The 20,747-nt window shown below is 36.7% G+C and overlaps 1 protein-coding gene across 3 annotated transcripts in view; it reads left to right on the top strand.

The window, feature by feature from the left end:
- UACA (uveal autoantigen with coiled-coil domains and ankyrin repeats) overlaps nucleotides 1–20,260 on the top strand; it is a 98,347-nt gene extending 78,087 nt beyond the window's left edge. For all 3 annotated transcript variants that reach the window (XM_009249981.4, XM_002825614.5, XM_002825616.5), the window contains exons 12-19: nucleotides 50–82; nucleotides 599–697; nucleotides 5,173–5,209; nucleotides 6,082–6,134; nucleotides 7,704–10,442; nucleotides 12,363–12,515; nucleotides 17,010–17,075; nucleotides 20,066–20,260. In XM_009249981.4, coding sequence (XP_009248256.4) covers nucleotides 50–82; nucleotides 599–697; nucleotides 5,173–5,209; nucleotides 6,082–6,134; nucleotides 7,704–10,442; nucleotides 12,363–12,515; nucleotides 17,010–17,075; nucleotides 20,066–20,137 — 3,252 coding nt within the window. In that variant the 3' untranslated portion in view covers nucleotides 20,138–20,260. The remainder of the gene's footprint in view (nucleotides 1–49; nucleotides 83–598; nucleotides 698–5,172; nucleotides 5,210–6,081; nucleotides 6,135–7,703; nucleotides 10,443–12,362; nucleotides 12,516–17,009; nucleotides 17,076–20,065) is intronic.
- Nucleotides 20,261–20,747: the final 487 nt, after the last annotated feature.

The following is a 20,747-nucleotide window of genomic DNA, read 5'->3' as shown; positions in this document are numbered from 1 at the left end:
AAAATAGGCTTTTAAGAATTAAAATATTTTGTGTTCTTTTTAAATTTAGGAAGTTATGGTTGCTGATGATCTGGAAAGCGAGGTAGGATGACATTTTATTTTAAACCATTAAAATTGTTTTAGGAATTGAAGATGATATAGTAGTAAAGGTTTAAGTCCTGAATTGAGATAGAGACCAGGATTCTATTTCTGGTTATTAAAGGGAAATTCAAAATCTATACATGACTGAAAAAGGATGTTTTGAATGTAGTGGCATAGATTATTGTAGGCATTTTGTTGTTATTGCCTCTGAAAGTCTTACTTCCTGTGAAACTTGTCCTGAAAATAATATAAAATTCTAAACATAAAGAAAATGTCTGAAAACATTAAGATTGAAAACAGAGATTTGAATTTTTTATGATTTTATTTATAGATATTGTATGTTTCATTAGTATATTTGTAGAAATTATCAACTCTATTAGTAGTTAAAGTTCACCAGGTTGGAGAATTCATTAACTCCAGTCCTCAATGTAATTCCAATTCACGTTTTCTAAAACACATTTTTAATCCAATTCCAAGCACAGGGTGATTTTACTCTATCTATTCTGTTTCATTTCAGAGAGAGAAGCTGAAGTCCCTTTTGGCAGCTAAAGAAAAGCAACATGAAGAAAGCTTAAGGACTATTGAGGCTCTGAAAAATAGATTTAAATATCTTGAGGTATAGAAAAGTTTAATTATTTCCTGTAATTCATAATGGGTAATGGTAAGGCTCTTGGCATCAGACTTGAATTTGAATTATAAATCTCTTATTTATAGTGTGACCTTGGGCTGCTTATTTAAAGTCTTCGAACTTGTTGCCTCTTTGGCAAAACTGGGGTGATTGTCTCTTTCTCCACATAATTATAAAAGTTACTTGAGATCATTTAAATTGACTAGCATGTAATTGACATTTAGTGTCATTCTAGTTTCTCTTCATTGTCCATCCTTACCTTTTTAAAACATCATATTTCTACCTGTAAATTTGCAGTGAGTGTACTGATAATAAAAAGCATTCATATAAATGAATGATGATATGTCCAGGATTATCTCAGAAAGGACTCATCACTGGGCATCACTGAAGGTAGCTGATTCAGCATGAATCTTTTATCTTTGTTGGTGAATGCAGCCCCAAAGTACACTAAAAAAGTGCCTTAGTCCATTCGTGCTGCTCTAACAAAATAAAGAAAATTTATGAAGAGCAAATTTATTTCTCCCAGTTCTGGAGGCTGGAAAGTCCAAGATCAAGGCTCTGGCGTTCATGTCTGGTGAGGGCCTTTTGCTGCATCCTCACCTGGCAGAAGGCGAAAGGGCAAAAAGGAGCCTAAGTGAAGCCCTCATGACTTAATCAGTTTCCAAAAGGCCCCACCTCTTAATACCACCACAGTGGGAATTAAGTTTCAACACATTTTGGCAGACATTCAGACCATAGCAAAAATAATATTTTTCTTTGTAAATAAAAAACTATGTGTGCATTATGGAAAATAATATAAAACATGTATGAATCTCACAGTGTTGCAAGAGATAAGTCAGACACAAAGAGTACATACTGCACAATTCTATTTTTATGAAGTTCAAAAGCAGATAAAACTAATCTATGATGTTAGAGATTAGAATAGAGACCACCCTTTGGTGAGGGTTTACTGAGTAAGGTGTGTGAAGAAACTTTTGGTGTCCTGGAAGTGTTTTATATCTTAATCTGGGTTGTGTATCATTAAAAAAGGTATGCATATGCAAAAATTCATTGTATTATACACACTTAATATGTGTACATATTTATGTGACTGAATTTTCAAGATTATTCAGAAACACCATTTTATAACCCGAAGAATGATCTAGCTATAGTGGCTTCTGTCTTCTTCACATTTGAAGACTCTTTTTTAGGTTAATTGTGAAACTGGTGATTGCTAATACTTCAATAGCACTGACCATGTAGTTTGCATTCTTATTGTACATCAAAAAACAAATAAACTCTATGTGATAAGTTTTATTGTTACCTGACTTCACAGGTGAGGAGTTTGAGGCACAGAGAGGTTTACCCATGAGGGGTTTCACAAATAATAAGTGACAGAGTCAGGACTTGAACCCAAGCATCTGACTCCTTTGTGCTTTTAACTACAATGCTAGTTTTACACTTAGAATTACTTGAATGAGAAAATTTAGGAGTATATACGGGGCCTTTTAAGTATTAATCAAAGTATAATATAATTTGGGTATTATTTATGTATGTATTTCTTCTAGGAGCTAGACTTTCGCATGTCTTAAGTGTAAGGTGTAGGCCAGGTGCAGTGTCTCACGCCTGTAATGCCAGCACTTTTGGGAGGCCAAGGTGGGTGGATCACTTAAGGTCAGGAGTTTGAAACCAGCCTGGCCAACATGGCAAAACTCTGTCTTTACTAAAAACACAAAAATTAGCAGGGCGTGGTGGCACATGCCTGTAATACCAGCTACTCAGGAGGCTGAAGCAGGAGAATTGCTTGAATCCGGGAGGCGGAGGTTGCAGTGAGTGAGATCACGCCACTGCACTCCAGCCTGGGTGACAGAGTGAGACTCTGTCTCAAGGGGAAGGAAAAAAAAAGATGTTTTTCTGTAGCTTTAGACAAACAATTTGTCTAAATTGTCAAGTCTATAACTTACAATAGTCATAAAAGTAACTTATTTTTCTTATAAAAATACATATTTACTTTAGAAAAATAAGAAAATATATTTAAACTGAAAGCAGATGCAAAAGACACCTATAATCTTAACTCTGCTAGCACCTGACTGAAATCCTTTCAGACATTTGTACATAATTTGTGTGTTATATACTCATTCAACAGGTGGAATCATATAGTACATCCTGTTTTGTGACTGTTCCCATTCAATATGATGGGGACATTTTCCTCAGTCACTACGTATTCATTGTGATGAAATTTTATGCTAGATATGATTTTTTACTTTCAAAGAGAAAATTACAGGTCCCACTTTATATGTGACCCAGTATTTATAACAGCAGCCATTAAAAACTACTAAGAATTTGCCTGGGTGTGGTGTCTCAGCCTGTAATCCCAACACTTTGGAAGGCCGAGGCAAGTGGATCACTTGAGCTCAGATGTTCGAGACCAGCCTGGGCAACATGGTGAAATCCCGTCTCTACCAAAAACACAAAAATTAGCTGGGTGAGGTGGTGCATGCCTATAATCCCAGCTACTTGGGTGGCTGAGGAAGGAGAATCACTTGAACCCAGGAGGTGGAGGCTGCAATGAGCCAAGATCATGCCTCTGCACTCCAGCTTGGGTGACAGAGTGAGACCCTGTCTCAAAACCAACCAACCAACCAACTACTAAGAATTCATCATTTATAAACATTGAATATCTTACTGCTGTATTATCTCACATGCTTAAAAAAGCTTAACTGTCAAAAGAATTTACTGTTATGAGTTATGTATAATAACGTAGCTATTTCCCTTGTATGTATAAAAATATGGGGAAAATGGATATTTTAGAATGAGGCTGATTTTATGTTACAACTTTTATATTTGTTTTCATCTGAGTAAAAAAGATAAGACCAAATTAAGTTTTTTGAACTCCTTATGTGCATAGCAACCCCTAATACATGTATGAGGCCATTTAGTAGTTATTGTAAACTTTAGTATTAAATATTCCATAGAACAAAGAGCTTAACTAAGCTTATAGGTATTTTTTCATACTGTGGGGGCACTAATGATTAATGGAGGTGGCATTAATTTAGTCATGGAATTGTGGACTGTTTTATCATGGTCAGCTACTTCAGAGTTTGGTATGTAGCTTTTAGGACTAATACACCTAAATACACAAATATTAACTACATCTGCCTATCCTTACTCTTCATTTCACTCTGGGGTTTTTTGTTTTGTTTTGTTTTTGAGACAGGATCTCACTCTGTCACCCAGGCTGGAGTGCAGTGGTGCGATCACCACTCACTGTAGCCTTGACCTCCCCGGGCTCAGGTGATCCTCCCACCTCAGCCTCCTGAGTACCTTGGGTTACCCTGCCCAGCTAATGTTTTTGTGTGTGTTTGTTGTTATTTATTTATTTATTTTTGAGACGAAGTTTCACTCTTGTTGCCCAGGCTGCAGTGCAATGGCACGATCTCGGCTCACTGCAACCTCCGCCTCCCAGATTCAAGCAGTTCTGCTGGCTCAGCCTCCCTAGTAGCTGGGATTACAGGTGCCCGCCACCATGCCCAGCTAATTTTTTGTATTTTTAGTAGAGACGGGGTTTCACTATGTTGGCCAGGCTGGTCTTGAACTCCTGACTCAGGCAATCCACCTGCCTCAGCCTCCTGAAGTGCTGGGATTACAGGCATAAGCCACCGTGTCCAGCTCGTTCTTGTATTTTTTTTGTAAGGACGAGGTCTCACCACGTTGCCTAGGCTGGTCTCGAACTCCTGGGCTCAAGTGATCTGCCTGTCTCAGCCTTCCAAAGTGCTGGGATTACAGGTGTGAGCCACTGTGCCTGGCCTACTCTTACCCTTGAAGTATAGTATTTTAATTTATATATTAGATTCTTTGTATTTGGCTTACTTGGGAAAAGGAGCAACCCAGTATATTTTGATTCACTTTAGCTGGAGTTTCTCTATTATTTCCTAACTAATGGATTGATGGATTTATTACTATGTGTAGGTCTCTGCCTCAGTTTCATTTCCTGCTCTCTGTCTCCTTTTACTTTCAAAGTACTTGGTATTTTATAAACTCTGGAAGAAGGGGTTATGTTGATATTTCATAGTCAATGAGGTAGGGTTTCTGCTTCCTACAGTGGTAAAGTAAAATGAGTTATTGACATGAATGTGGCCACTTCCTTCCTTTTGAGGTAAAGCAGTAGCAAACAGTAGTCTTTGAAAGTCATTTCAGTTCATTTAGGGCTCACTTTTTTTTTTCTTTTGAGCAATAAAGTTTTTTCTTAAAACACTTGGCTGCTTTTATGAAAATGCTTAGTGAAGTACTTTATTCCCAGCTGATCTCTCTAAGTGTTGCTAGTGCTGTTTCTTTTTGTGGGTTTGAGTAGAATAATGCTCCGGAGAAACAGGAATGTCAAAAATGTAGTTTTAATGACTGCATCATTTAGAGCTAAAACAGATACAGAATTTAACAAAATGAGGCAGCATTCACCCTAAAATATTTTATGCTTCTGATTTCAGAGTGATCATTTAGGATCAGGAAGTCATTTCAGTAACCGTAAGTATAAAAGTATGAATTATCATTACAGTTCACCTAGTTCAAGCAAAGAAGAATGTTTATTCTTACTTGTTTAACTATACGGGAATAACTGTACAAGATATTCCTGCTGCTAAACTTCATCAACACATGGAACTAGGAAGACGTTAAGATGACTATTGTAACTTCTAACATATTGTGATAATTACCAAAGCTCTGATTCTCCTTAGCTACCTGTATTTTAAAATTGTATATTGTATGAATTACCAAATTTGCCTTGTTGATTAGTAGACATAGACATTCCTCTTGTGATATTTAGGGTTCATTTTTTTATGGAAAGAACATAAACATAGTTTTCTAATTTGGAGAAATCAGTCTTAATGCAAGTAGGCATTTTAAAATTACATTTATGAATTATTTTTAGATTCTACATAATCTTTTTTATTCTGCAATGTAAAACAGTTTCTCTAGAAAATCTGTTTTTGTTTGTTTCCTAGTGACTATTAAACTACCCTCTCCTACAACAGTAATATTTATGCTATAAATTTAAATCATCATTTTTGTTTTGATTGATTATAAGATATGTTTTATTATCATGTACTCTAGTTTAAGAGTCCTCGATGTTTCTGAAGTTTTAGTGATTCTGCTGAGAGAGAGCATAGAAAAAAATAAGAAAAAAATAAAAACCAACCTAGTATCTATTGTTCAGTAGACTGTAGGTACTTCTGTTTATAGAAATAATAAGGGGAAAATGGGTATTTTAGAATGAAGATACTTTGTGTTGTACCTCTTCTCTTTTATTTGAATAATAAAGGAAATAACATCAAATTAATGTTTAGCCTACTTTAGTATGGATATTGAAGTTAAAATGTCATTTATTTGCATTTATTTAGGAAAAGAAGATATGCTTCTTAAACAAGGTCAGATGTATATGGCAGACGCACAGGTAATAACTTTTTTTTTTTAATTTTAAAAAACATTTAAATAAAATTTTTGTGCCTTTATAAAGAGAGGAGAAAGCAGCATTGTATATTAAGTATATATACATAGAGTGAGGTTTTCATTATCAAAGACAAGTTGGTCCTGCTTTCTTGAGTTTAATAAAAACAGATATTGCTGTTTCTGGTGCCCTCTAGAGTGTTTTTGATGGTAGTGGTTATAATAAGAGATTTGAATTATAGTTTCATTGCATTTGATGCTAAGTTTCTGTTCATTAACAGTGATCAGTTAACTCTTCATATTTGCCCATATAAAGGGGAAGACATATGAATAATTCAAAATATAATTTTTTGTTTTTTTTTTTCCTCTTGATCCAGGGGAAAGGCAGTTCAGATTTAACTAACAGTAAATCTGTAGGGATCTGCAGCAAGCTCTATCCTTGCCTCAGAGGAAAGGATTCGGCTGAGGGGCAGAAGTAGGTTTAAGGCAGAGGGAGAGACCAAGGGAAGTCTTAGGGCAGGAGTGAGTTTATTACAAAGTGTTAGAGCAGGAACGAAAGGAAGCAAAGTACACTTGGAAGAAGGCCAAGTGGGCGGCTTGAGAGATCCCAGTGCCCTGTTCAGCCTTGGCTTGGGATTTTTATGCACTGGCTTGGTTTTGGGGTTTGCATTTCTCCTCCCTTGATTCTTCTCTTGGGGGCAGGCTATCTGCATGTATAGTGGCCTGTCAGCACTTAGGAGGGGCCACATGTGTAGTGCCTTTACTAAGGTTGTGCACATGCTCTCTAGGGGCTATTTTCCTTTACCAGTCAAATGCCCCCTGAAGAAGGTCATACATCCACCATTTTGCCTCTTAGTGCGCATGCTTGAGCCTGCTCACCCAGCTCCGGAGATCTTATCAGGAAGCTGCTGTCACCAGCTCCAGGTGTTTTCTGTCTATTGGGAGACTCTCTTTCCCTGGTGCTGGCTGTGACCAGTCATTCTCTTGACAACTCTGATAACTAGTTGGGTTTATTTTTGTGGTATTTTTATAATTTAGAGAATATTCTGTTGGATTAACAGTGAAGGTACGCAGAAGTCAAAAATCTTATTAGTTAAATCTATAATTCTGTGAAATTATCTGCAAATTTAAAATTGCAGTACTTGTTTTTATTCAAGGATACGATGGTTTTCTTCAGAATTTAAAGTTCTAAGCACATTATGTGCCATAAAACATAGAAATAATAAATATGTTTTGATAAAGTTGATGATACTCATGTGTGGGTAGGTGTTAATGAATGGGGAAAGAAAGACAAAATAGCACCCAGTAGCCATGGCCATTTTTCCTTGTTCTGCCAGAAATAGACTTACGTGAACAGAACTCTCAAAATGTTGTGAATGTATTAAGGAAATCATATCCAGAACTGTTTCCTTACCACAAAAATCAGCATTGTGATTTTTTTTCCATCTTACTGCCTAGTCTGAAAACCCTTTGATTCCTGATGATGTGCTAACTTTCTCTAAGTTTGGCAAATAAGTATAGTAAATGTCTCATTTAGGCTTTTGTGATTGATGTCTTTTTTTTTTTTTCTTTTCAGTGTACTTCCCCAGGTATACCAGCCCATATACAAAGCAGATCTATGTTAAGACCTCTGGAACTATCTTTACCCAGTCAAACGTCATACTCCGAAAATGAAATTTTAAAGAAAGAGTTAGAAGCAATGCGAACTTTCTGTGAGTCAGCAAAACAAGACCGACTGAAGCTCCAAAATGAACTGGCACACAAAGTGGCAGAATGCAAAGCTTTAGCATTAGAATGTGAAAGGGTCAAGGAGGATTCAGATGAACAGATAAAGCAATTAGAAGATGCATTAAAAGATGTGCAGAAGAGGATGTATGAGTCAGAAGGTAAAGTTAAACAAATGCAGACCCATTTTCTTGCCCTTAAAGAACACTTAACAAGTGAAGCAGCCTCAGGGAATCACAGACTAACGGAGGAACTGAAGGATCAGTTGAAAGACTTGAAAATAAAATATGAAGGTGCTTCAGCAGAAGTGGGGAAATTAAGAAACCAAATCAAACAAAATGAGATGATAGTAGAAGAGTTTAAGAGGGATGAAGGCAAGCTGATAGAAGAAAATAAGCGATTACAGAAGGAACTTAGTACGTGTGAAATGGAGCGAGAGAAGAAAGGAAGAAAGGTCACAGAGATGGAAGGCCAGGCAAAAGAATTGTTAGCGAAGTTGGCTCTTTCCATTCCAGCTGAAAAATTTGAAAACATGAAGAGCTCATTATCAAATGAAGTGAATGAGAAAGCAAAAAAATTAGTAGAAATGGAAAGAGAACATGAAAAATCACTTAGTGAAATTAGACAGTTAAAGAGAGAACTTGAGAATGTTAAGGCCAAGCTTGCTCAGCACGTCAAACTAGAGGAACATGAACAGGTTAAGAGCAGATTAGAACAGAAATCAGGAGAACTTGGGAAGAAGATCACTGAGTTAACATTGAAAAATCAGACACTACAAAAGGAAATTGAAAAAGTTTATTTGGATAATAAGCTCCTCAAGGAGCAAGCACATAACTTAACAATTGAAATGAAAAATCATTATGTTCCTTTAAAAGTAAGTGAAGACATGAAAAAGTCACATGATGCAATTATTGATGATCTTAATAGAAAGCTTTTAGATGTAACACAAAAATACACAGAAAAGAAGTTGGAAATGGAGAAATTGCTACTGGAAAATGACAGCTTAAGTAAGGATGTGAGCCGCCTAGAAACTGTGTTTGTACCTCCTGAGAAACATGAAAAAGAGATAACAGCTCTGAAATCCAATATTGTTGAACTTAAGAAACAGCTGTCTGAACTTAAGAAAAAATGTGGTGAAGACCAGGAGAAAATACACGCTCTCATGTCTGAAAACACTAACTTGAAGAAGATGATGAGTAATCAGTATGTGCCAGTTAAAACCCATGAAGAGATTAAAATGACACTGAATAACACGTTAGCTAAAACTAACAGAGAATTATTAGATGTGAAGAAAAAATTTGAAGATCTAAATCAGGAATTTGTAAAAATAAAAGATAAGAATGAAATATTAAAAAGAAACCTGGAAAACACTCAGAACCAAATAAAAGCTGAGTACATCAGCCTGGCAGAGCACGAGGCAAAGATGAGCTCGCTAAGTCAGAGCATGAGAAAGGTGCAGGATAGTAACGCTGAAATCTTGGCCAACTACAGAAAAGGCCAAGAAGAGATTGTGACACTGCACGCCGAAATTAAAGCCCAGAAGAAGGAACTCGACACAATACAAGAATGCATTAAGGTAAAATACGCCCCAATTGTCAGCTTTGAGGAGTGCGAGAGAAAATTTAAAGCAACAGAGAAAGAACTAAAAGACCAGTTATCAGAGCAGACACAAAAGTATAGTGTCAGTGAAGAAGAAGTCAAGAAAAACAAGCAAGAGAATGACAAGTTAAAGAAGGAGATTTTTACCCTTCAGAAAGATTTGAGGGATAAGACAGTTCTCATTGAGAAGTCTCATGAAATGGAAAGAACATTAAGCAGAAAAACAGACGAGCTAAACAAACAGTTAAAAGACTTGTCAAAGAAATACACAGAAGTAAAGAATGTGAAAGAGAAGCTAGTAGAAGAAAATGCCAAACAGACTTCTGAGATACTTGCAGTGCAAAATCTTTTGCAAAAACAACATGTTCCATTGGAACAGGTTGAGGCTCTGAAAAAATCTCTTAATGGCACAATTGAAAATCTAAAGGAAGAACTGAAGAGTATGCAAAGGTGTTACGAGAAAGAGCAGCAGACAGTGACCAAACTGCATCAGTTGTTGGAGAATCAAAAGAACTCTTCTGTACCCCTGGCAGAGCATTTGCAGATTAAAGAAGCATTTGAGAAAGAAGTTGGAATCATAAAAGCTAGCTTGAGAGAAAAGGAAGAAGAAAGCCAAAACAAAATGGAAGAAGTCTCCAAACTTCAGTCTGAGGTTCAGAATACTAAACAAGCATTAAAAAAATTAGAGACTAGAGAGGTAGTTGATTTGTCTAAATATAAAGCAACAAAAAGTGATTTGGAGACACAGATTTCTAGCTTAAATGAAAAATTGGCCAATCTGAATAGAAAGTATGAGGAAGTATGTGAGGAAGTTTTGCATGCCAAAAAGAAGGAAATATCTGCAAAAGATGAGAAGGAATTACTGCATTTCAGCATTGAGCAAGAAATTAAGGATCAGAAGGAACGATGTGATAAGTCCTTAACGACAATCACAGAGTTACAAAGAAGAATACAAGAATCTGCTAAACAAATAGAAGCAAAAGATAATAAGGTAGGTACAAAGTAGTAGTGTGCATGGCTATGTGTTGGAAACCCCAGAGCAGTGCTCTTTACCACAGAATCTCACAGGAAAGTAGACACAGGTATTAACAAAGTGACCATTAGACACACCCTTTCCAGTTTAGCAACTTGTGTGCAAAAATTCCGAATTGAAAAAAAAAGTGAAGTAACACAAACAGAAGTCAAAAGCATTTTTCCTTCTGTTTCTTTAGCTGTTCTAGCCAAGAATTCAGGAACGATGGGGAGACTTAAGGCTCACTTGTCTCATAGATGAAGAGTCAAAAGCCAGTGGGTCTGTGGCATGTGAAAGATGGGGAAGCTCTCTTTCTGGGCTGCAAGAAACCAAGAACACTGGGGAGCATCCAGAGTTGATCTCGGTACTCACCCATAGTAGTAAACTGAGCCCTCCAATTCATTTTATGTTCTGTTGCTCATGTCTTTCTACAGACTAGAAAGTCTACATCCCCTCACCCAGAATGTCCTTTCCCTCCTTTCTACTGAGTTGAATCCTATACATTCATTAACATGTTATCCTGCTTCCTAAAGCCCTCACTGTCCAATCTAGTCTATAGTAAACAGTTCCTCCTCTAAGGTGGATGTTTTACTGTGGCTTTGCCATCCATTTAAAACATTTGTATTACCTTGTTAGAATTATGTAGTTGATCTTCCCAATCAGTTTTTATGAGCAGGGTTTATAACTTAACTTTCCATCTTATCTTTAATTCTCATAGTACAATTTACAGAATAGGTACTCAACAATATTTTTGACACTGATGTTGCATAAAGTTTTTACTATGGATATGACATATAAAGATTGACTGCAGTTTTATCCATTCAACATGTAATGATTAAATGCCTTCTGCATGTCATGTGCTGGGGATACAGTGAAGTAAACACAGACACAGACTGCCCTTCCCAGTGGAAAGTACTTGTACATACTGTCCTCTGGCACACCATCTCTGTGATTGAGAATTTAAATGCTCTAAGCTTGTTCAGAAGGTACCTATTAATATATATAGTAATATGTAATTATAAGAGCTAATTATTAGTATCTACTTGTTGCCATTTATTGAGCATGTGCATGTAATTGCATTTGATTTTCTTTGTTTTTTTCTATTATTATTATTTTTCAATAAAAAATTTTGTGGGGGAGGAGATGGTGTCTTGCTATATTGCCCAGGCTGGTCTTGAATTCCTGAGTTTAAACAATCTTCCTGCCTTAGCCGCCCAAAGTGTTGGGATTATAGGTGTGAGCCACTGTGCCCAACCTGATTTTCTTAACTCTGAAAGATTGTCCACCTTTCACCGATGTGGAATCTAAGGCTCAGAAAAGTAAATTAGCCAAGCTCATACAAGTCGACTCTGTCTGACTTTAAAGCAGGGTGGAAAAATGCTATGTTTCTAGGCACTTCCTATTCCTATAAACAGCCTCCTTGTTTTTTCTCTCTCTACAACAAAGTGGTCTTAAATAATACAACTCTTGAAAGGAAAAAGGAACATACGTTAATCCTAGACTTACACGGGCCACACCCTTTTACTTTTCACACTTTGTTGCTGGGAATCCCCCTTCCCTTCCTGTGTTCCATACCTGGAAGACAGTTCATGTGCCTTTGTAGATGCTTATATATTAGCTAAAAGTAAGACTATGTTTATACTCACATCTTAGGATATATGTAATATTTATTCTTAATTTGGTATTGCTTTTGTAAAGAATTTCTGGAGAGGGATTTAATTATAAATTACATATTGTATACATCCTTGGTAACAATCTTGGCAATATTCATACCTCAATTTTTTGGTGTGTAAAGATAAAGCTTGTGTCTCCAAAAAGGAATGATTTCTGTACAAAGATGTTCATTGTACATGATAAGTGAATAAATGTTTCTCCTACAACTTTTTTTTTTTTTTAAAGATAACTGAACTGCTTAATGATGTGGAAAGATTAAAACAGGCACTTAATGGCCTTTCCCAACTCACCTACACAAGTGGGAACCCCACCAAGAGGCAGAGCCAGCTGATTGACACTCTGCAGCACCAAGTGAAATCTTTGGAGCAACAGCTGGCTGTGAGTAACCAGGCACACAGGGCTTTGCATGAATATGTGCTGGCTCCCGTAGTTAGTTTGTAAGGCTCATTTAGAAATTAAAGTGATCTGTGTCTATGTTCGGATCCAAGAATGTAATTGTTTTTATATACGAAAAGTTACCTGTACTGGTGGTGTAATAATACTTATTTGATGCCTACCGTACACCAGGCACCATATTAAACATTTTACGTACTTTATCTATAAACTTTATCTTCATCACGATCTCACAAAGCAGGTTTATTCCCTCCATTTAATTCTTAAGGAAACAAAGAATAAAATATTTGATGCGTGGGGTCATTCAGCTGGGGTATAAACCTGGAACTGGCTGACTCCAAATCCAGCATCTTTCTCATTGCAGTGTGCTCTCTAAAATATTGGTCCACTAAACTAAAGGAGGTTTTAAAATAATCTTTTATCTTTGTGAATAAAGAGGCATTCCTATGGTTTTATACTTTATATAGAAGGATAAGTGCCTGGATTTAGAAGATAAAGTTGGAAGGTCTGGTCTAAGTCCTGCCACTTACAAGGAAGTGGCAAGGAACATTCCCTTTAACTCTTGGTTTTCTCATCAAGAAAATAGAATAATAACTGATTACTTGTTTACATTTATTATTTTTTTTATTATACTTTAAGTTTTAGGGTACATGTGCACAACGTGCAGGTTTGTTACATATATATACATGTACCATGTTGGTGTGCTGCACCCATTAACTCGTCATTTAACATTGGATATATCTCCTAATGCTATCCCTCCCCCCTCCCCCCACCCCACAACAGGCCCCGGTGTGTGATGTTCCCCTTCCTGTGTCCATGTGTTCTCACTGTTCAATTCCCACCTATGAGTGAGAACATGCAGTGTTTGGTTTTTTGTCCTTATGATAGTTTGCTGAGAATGATGGTTTCCAGCTTCATCCATGTCCCTACAAAGGACATGAAGTCATCCTTTTTTATGGTTGCATAGTATTCCATGTTGTATATGTGCCACATTTTCTTAATCCAGTCTATCATTGTTGGACATTTGGGTTGGTTCCAAGTCCTTGCTATTGTGAACAGTGCCGCAATAAACATACGTGTGCATGTGTCTTTATAGCAGCATGATCTATAATCCTTTGGGTATATACCCAGTAATGGGATGGCTGGGTCAAATGGTATTTCTAGTTCCAGATCCCTGAGGAATCACCACACTGACTTCCACAATAGTTGAACTAGTTTACAGTCCCACCAACAGTGTAAAAGTGTTCCTATTTCTCCACATCCTCTCCAGCACCTGTTGTTTCGTGACTTTTTAATGATCACCATTCTAACTGGTGTGAGATGGTATCTCACTGTGGTTTTGATTTGCATTTCTCTGATGGCCAGTGATGATGAGCATTTTTTCATGTGTCTTTTGGCTGCATAAATGTCTTCTTTTGAGAAGTGTCTATTCATATCCTTCACCCACTTTTTGATGGGGTTGTTTGTTTTTTTCTTGTAAATTTGTTTGAGTTCATTGTAGATTCTGGGTATTAGCCCTTTGTCAGATGAGTAGATTGCAAAAATTTTCTCCCATTCTGTAGGTTGCCTGTTCACTCTGCTGGTAGTTTCTTTTGCTGTGCAGAAGCTCTTTAGTTTAATTAGATCCCATTTGTCAATTTTGGCTTTTGTTGCCATTGCTTTTGGTGTTTTAGACATGAAGTCCATGTCTAAAACATGAAAAAAAAAAAAAAAAGACATAAAAGACATGAAGTCCATGTCTTGCCCATGCCTATGTCCTGAATGGTATTGCCTAGGTTTTCTTCTAGGGTTTTTATGGTTTTAGGTCTAAAATTTAAGTCTTTAATCATCTTGAATTAATTTTTGTATAAGGTATAAGGAAGGGATCCAGTTTCAGCTTTCTGCATATGGCTGGCCAGTTTTCCCAGCACCATTTATTAAATAGGGAATCATTTCCCCATTTCTTGTTTTTGTCAGGTTTGTCAAAGATCAGATAGTTGTAGATATGTTGCATTATTTCTGAGGGCTCTGTTCTGTTCCATTGGTCTATATCTCTGTTTTGGTACCAGCAGCATGCTGTTTTGGTTACTGTAGCCTTGTAGTATAGTTTGAAGTCAGGTAGCGTGATGCCTCCAGCTTTGTTCTTTTGGTTTAGGATTGACTTGGCAATGCGGGCTCTTTTTTGGTTCCATATGAAGTTTAAAGTAGTTTTTTCCAATTCTGTGAAGAAAGTCATTGGTAGCTTGATGGTGATGGCATTGAATCTATAAATTACCTTGGGCAGTATGGCCATTTTCTTGATATTGATTCTTCCTACCCATGAGCGTGGAATGTTCTCCCATTTGTTTGTATCCTCTTTTATTTCATTGAGCAGTGGTTTGTGGTTCTCCATGAAGAGGTCCTTCACATCTCTTGTAAGTTGGATTCCTAGGTATTTTATTCTCTTTGAAGCAATTGTGAATGGGAGTTCACTCATAATTTGACTCTCTGTTTGTCTGTTATTGGTGTATAAGAATGCTTGTGATTTTTGCACATTGATTTTGTATCCTGAGACTTTGCTGAAGTTGCTTATCAGCTTAAGGAGATTTTGGGCTGAGACGATGGGGTTTTCTAGATATACAATCATGTCATCTGCAAACAGAGACAATTTGACTTCCTCTTTTCCTAATTGAATACCCTTTATTTCCTTCTCCTGCCTGATCGCCCTGGCCAGAACTTCCAATACTATGTTGAATAGGAGTGGCGAGAGAGGGCATCCCTGTCTTGTGCCAGTTTTCAAAGGGAATGCTTCCAGTTTTTGCCCATTCAGTGTGATATTGGCTGTGGGTTTGTCATAGATAGCTCTTATTATTTTGAGATACGTCCCATCAATACCTAATTTATTGAGAGTTTTTAGCATGAAAGGTTGTTGAATTTTGTCAAAAGATGGGGTCTTGCTATGTTGCTTAGGCTCGTCTCCAATGGGGTCCTGAGGCTGATCTCCTGAGCTCAAGTGATCCTACTGCCTCAGCTTCCTGAGTATCTGGGACTATGCTTTTAATTATGCACTAATACACATTGAAATGCCAAGTAAAACGGCCCAATCACATGTAAATTGTTGCTGATGTTTCCCTATTTCGTAGAATTGTTTGAGTTATTTTTTAATAGAAGAAAGGTTTTTTTTTTTTTTTTTTTTAGTGTTTATTTTTTAACACTGTAGGCCTACAGATTGAGGATGGCAAATTGTGGATTTGGATCTTATCCAGAGTATAGTGTCCCTTTAATAATTGGAAATATTTGTTTATTGTTTATTATGTTCATGACACTGTACTAAGCAGGGACAAAGAAAGTATGCCATTCCTGTCCCCAAGGAGTTCTGGGTAGTTAGAGAGGCAAAATACAGATTCATAAAAAGTAAAAATCACAAGATGAGAGATGTCAAATATAGAATTGAGAATGCAGATTCTAAGTGATAGGGGTTTCCAGGAAGGAAAGATTAGTGGTGTGGTAGAAACTAGTTTTTAAAGAAGGGGGTACCTGGCTTGAACTTGTAACATAGATGCTATTTTGGTAGGTGAAAGGAAAGTAGAGGCTCTTCCATCTAAAGAAAATAGTGTAAAAAAAAAGCATGGAGATGGAATACAAGTGGCATGGCCAGAGGGCAGTAAAAGGCCTGCCTATAGAGTAGTCCCCCTCTTATCCACTGAGGGTATGTTCCAAGATCCCCAGTGGATGCCTGAAACCATGGATAGGACCTGCTGAGTGAACTCTATATAAGCTATGTTTTCCCCCCATATATACATACCTGTGATAAAGAGTAATTTATAAATTGGGCACAGTAAGAGATTAATAACAACATAATAAAATAGAACAATTATAACAATATGTTGTAATAAAAGTTATGTGAATGTGGGCTCTCTCTATATCTCAAAATATCTTATTGTATTATACCATGGGCAACTGAAATAGAGAAAGTGAAACTGCTGATCGCAAAACTGCCAATAAGAGGGGACTGCTGTATTTGAAAGTTAATGTTTGAAGCCAAACTATGGAAGTCATTGAGAACCAAACTGATGAATTTGGATTCTCTCATGTATGTAAAGAAGTGTCACTCAAGGTTTTTGAGCCAAAAGTGGTGTGAGGAAATAGGTACCTTAGTCTCAGAGGCATGATAAGGAATATAGTGTGGAGATAGTAAGACAGGATGGGAAGCGTTTGCAATAATCCAGACATGTGATAAGTGTCTGCAGAAGTTCATGGCACTAGATGTGAACTAAAGCAATCATTTCATGTTACTTAGGGAAAGTAGCATTACTGTCATTAGCCACACATTCATTAGAGAAGTTTATATTGTTACGTTTTGGAATTCTGCATCTGGTAGATCCAAGGTAGTTTGTTGTTAGAAGTAGCAGAATCGCCTTAATAATAATAATAGTTTTGTAGCATGAAGCCTGAGCATTGTCCAAAGTTTGAAAATGTGAACGCTGATATTCACATCTGCCCATCTTTCCACATTTCTAGGATGCTGACAGACAGCACCAAGAAGTAATTGCAATTTATCGGACACACCTTCTTAGTGCTGCACAGGTAAAGAACTACTTCTCCTTTGGAAAGAATATTGCTTTAGAGATAATAATTTTTTATTTTCAAATAAATTTATGTGAAAGTAATTGATGTTTAAAGTAGCTGCACCCCATATGCTTATTTAAAAATAATTATGTTTCTTTTAATCATTGTTTGTGGATCTCCCAGAAAAATTTACAAAGCTATATGGCAACACATCTTAAATTTAGCGTTGTCTCCATCTGCTTGTCACTCAGTTTATAGACAGTTTGGTAACATGTGATGGTAGCACACGTTAATGGTGTTGCTAGCTGGAGACAACGCCTTGACATCCACATGTGGCTGTCATCTAAGAGGAGAGTGGGAATGGCTTTGAATACTAGAAAAGTACAAAAGTGACAAAAGGGTGTTATGTGTATAGGATTGTAGTAATTAAAGACAAAATGATCTGTTTTACCAAGCCTTAACTTGGCTTGGTAAAGCCAAGGAATAATTAAGGAATAACATTATGCATTCCCTTTTTTAGGGGTGTACTGAGAAAGTTATTGTTAAAATCATACTAAGAAATTATTAACATAGAAAGGATACTATGCTTAATTTCCTGCAGAAACCCCATGAGCAGCATCTCCAAAATTCTCAGAATAGATTTTTTTTCAGGAAGAAAAGGTACTAAAAGAAACAAATTTTAGAATGACAGAGATCCTGGGAAATATTTGGATTTGAAGTATGTTAGGCCACACTGTAAAAACAAGCAAAAAAAACAAAAAACAAAAAACGAAGAAGGGAAAGATGGATGTTGAGAGAAAGCTTCAAAAAAAGATCAATTTTAAAAAAACAACTAGATAAAATAATAAAAAGATACTTTATGATATCAAATTCTTAAAATAAATAGACCTGCCTTTTCTATAGGAAATGGAGGGGAAACTAATGAAAAAGAATGAATGATATGATAGAACAAGGGATCTTAGCTACTCTCTTTTGAGCAAATCAGAGATAAACTAGAGTTTTAAAGTTTATTGCAATTATTAGAGAAGATTATTGAGGAACAGTGAATAGAAAGTTCAAGGGGGGAAATAGTAGAAAATCTATATTAGAGAGGCTGAGAAACTCACTAGTATTGGCCGTGAGAGGAAGAGCTTGCTCTTAATGAAAAATACAGCAAACTAACAAGCCTTTCCACTTTGTATAATATGCACTTCTGGAATTTGAAATTATTTTCTATTGTGTCCTAATGAAACATAACAAAAGCAGTTGGCAACAGAAATAGTCTTGCCTTCTGGCATCATAAAGTTAACTAAGAAATTCAGTTCAGTCAACTATGGCTAATGTTTGAAATGTAAACATCCTGCTGTTATAGAAACAGATTTTGGAAGCAAAACTTTTCGTATTAATAGGAAGTGTTGTGCTGAAACCTATTCAGGTACTCCAGGAAAAAAAAATGTGTGTGTTGGGAGGGGGTGTGGTATTGTAATAAGCCCACCATATTGAGTTGCATTTAATCAACTCGTGCCACCATTTTAAGTTTAAAGTATTTTTTAAAAATATAAATGGCTAACATGCATGTAAAAAAGATACTTGGTTTCATCAGTAATGGGGGAGATGCAAATGAATAAGAACATACCATTTTTCACCTGTGGGACTGGCAATATTACACAAGATTATAGTCTATTGTGTTAGCCAGAGTGTATGGGAAATGGGCATTTTTACTCCATTGATGGTAGTACAGATTGTTATAATCTCTGTAGAGGGAAATTTTGTAGTACTTAACAGAATTAAAAATTGAGACTGCTTTTTGACCCAGCAATTTCTTCTCTAGTAATCTTTCCATTAAGATTGGAAATACCTTAAATGTCCATCATTAGGGGAATGGGTAAAGAAATGTAATATGTCCATGCAGTGGATATTATACAATAATTTAAAATAATTGGGTAGCTCAAGGGAAAGATTTCTGTGACACTACATAAAAAAGCAAGTTATAAAATAATATATATTATATGATCTTATTTATGTAAAAACATAAATATGGGTTTTTTAAATCAATTACTTAAATTTTAAATTTTTTTAGGAGACAGATTCTTGCTCTGTCATCCAGGCTGGAGTGCAGTGGCACAATCATAGCTCATACAGCCTCAACTCCTGGGCTCAAGTGATCATCCTCCCTCAACCTCCCAAGTAGCTGGGACTACAGGCACATGCCACCACACCCAGCTAATTTTTTTTTTTTTTAAGTTTTTGAGACAGTCTCACTGTATTGTCTAGGCTGGTCTTAAACTCCTGGCCTCAAGTGATCCTCCCACCTTGGCCTCCCAAAATGCTGGGATTGCAGGTGTGAGCCACGATGTTCGGCCATCAGTTAGTGTTCTAAACAACAACAACAAAAAAACCTCAGCAGCAACAACAGATTTCCTTGTAGTTTACTTTGTTCATTTATAACTTATGCTGCCCCTGTCATCCAAGGCTGTTATTAAAAAAGAGAAAGAGGGAGGTTTATCCATTAGTTTTCTGGTAATGGAAGTTAGAGCAGCTGTTGTGCACTAGTCTTTTTTTTTCAGACGGGGTCTCGCCGTGTCACCCAGGCTGGAGTGCAGTGCCACAATCTCGGTTCACTGCAACCTCTGCCTCCCAGGTTCCAGCAATTCTCCTTTCTCAGCCTCCCGAGTAGCTGGGATTACACCTGGCTAATTTTTATATTTTTACTAGAGATGGGGTTTCGCCATGTTGGCCAGGCTGGCCTCGAACTCCTGACCTCAAATGATCCACCCACCTCGGCCTCCCAAAGTGCTGGGATTGCAGGCGTGAGCCACCACACCCAGCTGTGCACTCCTTATTAATTGATCTTATTTTCATGAGGGCTGTACTCCCTTTTCCAGTAATTCCTTTAGAAATCACAATGATGAGGATTTAGCATTTGATGAATCAATGACTAGTTATGCTCTGTAAAAGCTTTATCTTTAGAATTCTTATGTAAACAAAGATGACATAAAATAATGCTCCTCTTCCTTCTTTCTCCAAAGGGTCACATGGATGAAGATGTTCAGGAGGCTCTGCTCCAGATCATACAAATGCGGCAGGGGCTTGTGTGCTAGCAGTTAGCACTGACTGCCAGTATCTGTTTCATCTTGCTGGTGCTGAAAATTCTTTGTGCAACTCCATGGTCTTTCTGGGCCTTACTGTGCTGGTATAATTAAAATAAAATATATTTTGTTCCATTGGTAGGTTTTTTTTTTTTTAATTAGATGAATATGCTAGTCTTTTTCAATATCAGTTTGCATCTTATTTTCTGTATGTGTTAATTTTACAAATAGGCAAACAACATAACTTTGCCCTGGATTGACTACATATTTTTAAACCTTCGAGTCCCTAATAAAACATGAGCCATCTGAGTGAGTCCATATGAAGCGAGGTTAGGCTGAAATAATTGCTTAAAGATGTCTTTCAGAGAAATTAATTTGGTTGGTGGCCACTTTTAGGTGGATCAAAAGACCTTTCAGATCCTCAGAACCTTGAGACATAATACAGTTGTGAGGAATGTGTTGTAACTTGGCTGGCTAAGTTACATGTTACAGTATCTTTATTGAGGTAACTTCATTAGTGTCTTTGGCCTTTTTTGTAGGTATAGATATTTTTTCTTTCTACACTAATAACTTTTATGCCTTTTAAAATAAATTTATTTTCATAAATGGTTTGCGGTGCTAA

The sequence above is a fragment of the Pongo abelii genome, chromosome 16, assembly GCF_028885655.2.
Source record: "Pongo abelii isolate AG06213 chromosome 16, NHGRI_mPonAbe1-v2.0_pri, whole genome shotgun sequence".
NCBI lineage: Eukaryota > Metazoa > Chordata > Mammalia > Primates > Hominidae > Pongo > Pongo abelii.
The sequence above is the reverse complement of the archived record's forward strand: the minus strand, read 5'-3'. Positions and strand labels throughout refer to the sequence as shown.